General features: G+C 44.7%; 1 protein-coding gene across 2 annotated transcripts in view; it reads right to left on the bottom strand.

Annotated features, from left to right (window-relative positions):
• Nucleotides 1-4,672: 4,672 nt before the first annotated feature.
• Nucleotides 4,673-6,000, bottom strand: part of SFMBT2 (Scm like with four mbt domains 2) — a 229,177-nt gene continuing 227,849 nt past the window's right edge. For both annotated transcript variants that reach the window (XM_080685057.1, XM_080685058.1), the window contains exon 21: nt 4,673-5,062. In XM_080685057.1, the coding sequence (XP_080541183.1) occupies nt 4,922-5,062 (141 nt within the window). In that variant the 3' untranslated portion in view covers nt 4,673-4,921. The remainder of the gene's footprint in view (nt 5,063-6,000) is intronic.

The following is a 6,000-nucleotide window of genomic DNA, read 5'->3' as shown; positions in this document are numbered from 1 at the left end:
AAGAGCAAACACAGGCTCTTTGAGTAAAACGTTGCAGAGCTAGCACGTGACCCTGAAAGTTAACCTAGGATTTTGAGAGCCATGGTTATTAAAACTCGGTAACATTTGTTTTAGCACATGGCAAAACAAAAAATTAATTCTAACACAAACCTTAAAAATAGCTAATAACCTTTAACACAAAGACACAAACACCACCATAGACTTTATTTTTACTTTATTAACAATGTGGCTTACATTTTTTTCAAGTAAAAAGGGTTTTTGTCATTAAGAATAAAAATTAAAATATAACTCTGATATAGATTTTCATTTATTTACATGAAAACATATATACAGAATACAATCTTACAACAAACCAACAACATGCTCTTTTGTCCTGCAAATCTCAAAAGTAAAACCCCCAATTTTCCCTTTTATGCACTGAAACATACACAAGATAGATGACTCAAATTTCAACACAAACGCTTCAAACTGGAATGCAAAACAGGAAAAGGGCTTTTGACATTCACGACTAGGGACAGTTTATGCTTCCAGATATCATGCTAGCTTCCATTTTGAACAACAAATGAGATCATTATTTTTTCTGTCATTTAAAAAATTTTGCCTCGCATTTCCCATCATAAGGTGGTTTTCAGCCTGCCCCCAAACTTCACTTTTTCCTCTATGCTGCTCTTTGGCGCATAGGAAGCACCACTCTGCTTGGTTATGTGACAAGATCTACGTGTTCACTGGTACCAAATCCTGGCCATTTAAAACAAAAGCAGTAAGATGGAGAGTCTGCAGTTCAGGACACTGTTACTACTTATCATCTAAACTAGAGGTGCTTTTAACCAAACCCCAGATGTCAGCAATTACAATTTTATGTAAATGAAGTGGGAGAAAATAACCCAATTTGATTTTATCACATCATGTTTTGGATACTTGTAAACCAACTCTAGTGATAAAAGCTACAAAAATCAATCAACTTAAAGATTCAACCAAGTTAAAGGGAGTCTAGAAATCCCTTGAACAGAAAAGGACAGTGAATAAATAAGAGAATCATTAAATTGTAATAGTTGCTAGTTAGTTATTGCACCAAAGAGACATGGGCAGTATGCATCTCTCTCCAACAAGTTCATCCTTAAAAACAACAGATACCTTAAGTTACTATTTTTCCCTTCAAATCATTGCACACGCGATCACAGCTTTCTAAAGACAGAATAGAGTACTTGGAGCCTAGGTTTACCATCTTAACCAAAAAGCAACAACGATGTTCAAACCACAACAAAGATTTTACACTACTGTTTCTATAGTTCTATATACAGAAATAAATATAAACGGGTGTTCTACAAAAGAAGTATGAAAACACCTAGCACTTCCAAAACGAAGGGAGAACAGCTCTTAGAAAGGGGTGTTTGGTCTGAGATAAAAGGAAAAGCTCAGAACTTGTCTGATACAACACTCAAAATCCTATGAGACAAATTAGGAAACTGAGACCAGTCTTCAAAGGCTGATCAACATCAACCTTCTGGAGATTGTAGTAAGGGTCAGAGGTGGCAGTGTTCAATGTCTGAGTCACTTTAATTTATTGAGAAACAAATCAAAGCAAACACAGGAAATCATCTTTCAAATATGATCAAATAAGGTAAAGCAACCTAATAGCTGTACTGCTCAACCACCGTGAGTCAAACTTTGATCAAATGAACCTAATTTTAAAAGGAATAAATGAGTTCTTCATGCTACACAACTCCATGGTGAAGGAAATGGTCTTTGCCTGTTTTTTTGTTTTTTGTTTTTTGTTTTTTTGAAAAGCACATTAAGTTCTGTTATGCCAGTCATACCCTGCTCTTCTTAGGTTTTTATGCTTATAATTTTTGTGGAGAGTATTTTCCCAACACAGTACAAATAAAGTCAAGAAGTTAGAGGCTGAAACAAGCTCCATTCCATTTCGAGTAGGATCGAGTGATGATGGACCTTTCTCATTAAAGATGAGGTGGCATTTCTGCTTCCCACTTATACACATGTCCAGATTGTCAGTGTCTGCTGGCCCAGGGGACAGAAAACACGCGTCCCAGCCGTTCCAAGAGGTAATGTGCGGCACGGTGTGTGCAGGGTCCGGGTACACAGAGGACAGGACTTTGGTCCCAAAGTATTATCAGAGAGAGAGAGGCGAGATCACAGTATCTGGAATGGGCAAGGGAGGGGCGTCGCTTGTAGGAGTGTTTCGACTTAGGGGCTGTGGTGGTATTTGGGGGAGGGGGTGGTAACAGGTGTAACATCAGTATTTCCTGCCCTAAGAGACACAGTAACAGCACAGTAAAATGTTCCTGGGGGTTGGCCCTATTTCTAAGACAGACGCTGGTGAGAGGTCGCTCATACAGAGAAATGAACACCACTGTACAGTCCTGTAGCTCAGTTGCTACTGGCATGAAGTTATACCCACCACCACGGGAATTCCCAAAGAAGCCAAGTTCAGGAGGACATAGGCAACACTCAGAGCAAAAGCATCTTCTTGATCCTAAAACATTATCTTGGCTCCCAGAAGAGCCAGGAGATGGCATGAGATCACTTCAGGGTGATCACTCAGGCTGGCCTTCTGCCTGTAGTGACAGGTGTGTGCTCCTCACACACAAAGCAGAGCACAGAGAGAAACAGGAAGAGGAGAGTCTTGGGCACCTGGCCCTGCGGGGAGCTGGTCCCCAGCAATGGTGGCCAGCTCGTGTCCAGGCTGCCTGGCGGGAGCCTTCCAGCTCCTCTGGGTGGGCGGCTCCAGATACTCCCCCAGGAAATCTGCTTCAGTGCAGCACCTCCTCCTGTGTGTCATCTTTGAGAGGGCATGAGAAGGTGATGTTCATGCTGCAAGCACATTGCTAGGTTTCAGCTGCCACATTCCTTCCTTCCAGTTTCAAATGCAACAGAAAGAGCTGAGCTTGAAAAGGCCACAGTGAGAGATCATAAATGAGTCAGCACAGGGAGAATGCCAAGATCTTGAAATGGATACCCTTTCCAATTGTTGGACAGAGTTTAACTCCACAAGACTGAGCATTTAAGGCCAAAAGCATGTGGCTGAGAAGGCAGGGGTGGGAAACTGAGAGGGGGTCAGAACTTTCGCTTAGAAGAGAGAATGGACTGCAAGCCAAGCAAAAATCACCGCGGACATTTCCATCCTCACAACGGTGCTTAAGACAAGGGTCCTTCCGTCAGTGGTCCCAGGCAAATGCATTTGCCACATGTTTAAAAGTGGACTGTAGAAATCAGCTACAGGGAGATGAAAATGTCTCAACCGCAAAATATTTGTTTTCCGTTTTCATCTGGAACAGTGACAGAATGTTAGTACAGTTTAGCATTAGCAATCAAACTTTTCCAAATCTGACAGTCCCGCCTTAAAATGTAGCAGAAGTATGAGCAGCTAATAAGCCCCCCACCCCTCACCCCCGTCCCCTGCCATGGTATTAGTGGAATTGTTGAGACTCTGATCAAAGCGAAAAGATCAAGGTGATTATAGTGAAAAAGTAGTTGAAGGGTGTGCAGCCTCTGCCTTTGGTGTTCACTCCTGAACAACTCGAAGTTTAAAAAGGTCTTTGGGCAATTACCGTAACAGAATAGAATATAGTCCATTTGGGTTTGAATATATATATAGGATCACTCAGGGGCATACACACATGAAGTGTTTGATACACACAACCAGCCAGTTCTCAGAGTCGCAGATCTTTCTTTACCAATTTAATAAAAGTTGCCCAAGAAATGTCATAAGAACCTAAAGCCAGAGTAAGCTGCAGGATTGACAGGGTTAAAAGCTATGGGGACACCCCTTTTTCCCATTTACTCTTTTTCTCATTTTGGCCAATCTAGACTCTTCCCTTAGCAGGAGCAGAATGGAGACAGGAAAAGGTGTGCTCACTGCTCCAGTCTTAAGTGTTCCAACCTGTCACTTGGCAGGAATGAGGTGCAGAGTGATCGCCACCCAAGATCACAGTTAGTAATTAGCCACGCCAGGTAAAGACCAGGCCTGACTCCAGGTCAGTGCTCACTCCGCTGCAGGCGTTGGCCTATTGTGAACGAGTGGCCAGGGCCGAGCCATGAGAATGGCCTTCAAAGGGAATCTGCTAAGGGCATGTAGCTGATATATAAGAAGCTTCTCTCAAATCTCTTCCCACTCCTGTGCTCTGAAATTAATCTTTACCTTCAATATACAACTCAACATTTCCCAGGAGACTAAAGGAGTCCCTCCCAGATACAGTCACACTTCAATTAGAATGTGAGAGATATTTGAGATCCCATAAAAGAACCTGCAAGTAGAGGTGTCCCTTACTCAAGGAAAATGGTCTCATCGCCACGACACACCGCCTTCCTTCACCCCCCGAACTTCCTAAAAGGCACCTCTGACGGGCGATGCAGGTTTAGTCGCTTTATAGCTATGTCCTGAAACATCGCCTACAGCTGTGTTTGAGAAATTAGTTGCCACCAAGATCAAACTGCGGTGACAGTCACATGTGTATCGGCACGAAGAAGCATCTATGAATGCGCCTGAGAATGATTAGAGCAACCTCCTCGGTCACATTGAAAAGACATCAACTGCACCTTCAGGTGTTTTCAAAGAAACACGGGCCCCGGATTAGGACCTTGTTCAAAGGAAGCCACCTGGTTTTGGGTGGGAGAAAGGCGAGATGTGGCTATACAAAGAAGCTCTTCATATCCCGCAGGGTCTGACACAGAACTTTAATGTACACCCTCCAGAGGCCACTGCTGTGGTCCTGGTGTGTGCTTTGAACACATGGAACTATGAAACGGGCTGGGGGGTGAAGGAGGTCCTTCGTGCTTCGTGCTTTCCAGTGACTGAATGAACCATCTCACGTATCCAGGGAAAAATAAAAGTTCCAGTCCTGGACACCTTCCCCAGACACCGTATCACGAAGACAATGGGCCACCTCCCCAGAGGGTAGAGTCAGTTGGCATACTGGGCGTAGAAAGCCACTTTAACTCTCTCGATCTGATGGCACAGCTTGATGGCGGGCCCCAGCTTCAGCTCCATGCACTCCTGCACGGTCGGGAGAGTCAGCAGCAGGAGCGCCTGACCGTCAATGTCCTGTTGGAAAATAAAGCCAGATAGTGAGCACCGAGGGGATGCCTCAGTCCCAGCAGCCTTCGTCCCTGGGTCAAGGGCGGGAGGGGCTGCTCTCCTCTCCTCCCTTTCTGGAGAGCGAGGACAGAGAGCAACTTGGCTAGATGGCTGTCTCATCTCTTGGTTAACACATTCTTTTTGCTAAAAGATAATTTGGCTATTCTGAGATTCACATCTGGGCGGGCGGGGATGAGGGGCTATAGCAGGTGAGCCGCTGCAGGAATTCTTCCTCCCAAGCTCACTGCCCCTTGCAGGGAGAGCACCTCGCGCCCCGAGGCCCCGTCCTTCCTAAGCTCCGCTGTGATGTAATCTGAGCACTGGAAAAGGGTTCTGTACTAAAAGAAAAGGTCTCCCATTTCACCATCAGACAGGGTGAGAAGATGCTAGAAAAACACACCAGCTACACAGTACAATTTTCCATAGAGGAAAACACAAGTGTTCAGACACACAGGCACGCACACACCTACACCCACATACCTACATCACCCAGAAGGAAGGGCTACCTGTATTTTTATCTTAATTAGTCCTTCTCCATCTACACACAGGGGCCCCACAGTGATGATATTCATTAAATGTCTGTGATACTGCACAGCTACAGAAGGAAGGCTCACTGTAAAGCTTTAGGATCACACCACTGGATATTTCTGCCCCTTTACCCGATTGGTTCTTTAGTAATGGGGTTCATTTATGTAGATGTTGTTTGACTGAGTAACTGAGTGTAACTACGATCCCTCTTTCCATTCACCAGGACACTCTTCATACTCCAGAGGGAATACCGAGGCTCCAGGAGACTGTGGGCCCAAGGTCACGACAAAGGGCAGGGAAGGAACGAGAGCATAAACCGACACTCAGCACACCAGACTTCCTGCCACAGGGGGAGCAGTGTGCCCAGGGCTGCCATA

The sequence above is a fragment of the Plecotus auritus genome (assembly GCF_963455305.1).
Source record: "Plecotus auritus genome assembly, chromosome: 1".
NCBI classification, from domain to species: domain Eukaryota; kingdom Metazoa; phylum Chordata; class Mammalia; order Chiroptera; family Vespertilionidae; genus Plecotus; species Plecotus auritus.
The sequence above is the reverse complement of the archived record's forward strand: the minus strand, read 5'-3'. Positions and strand labels throughout refer to the sequence as shown.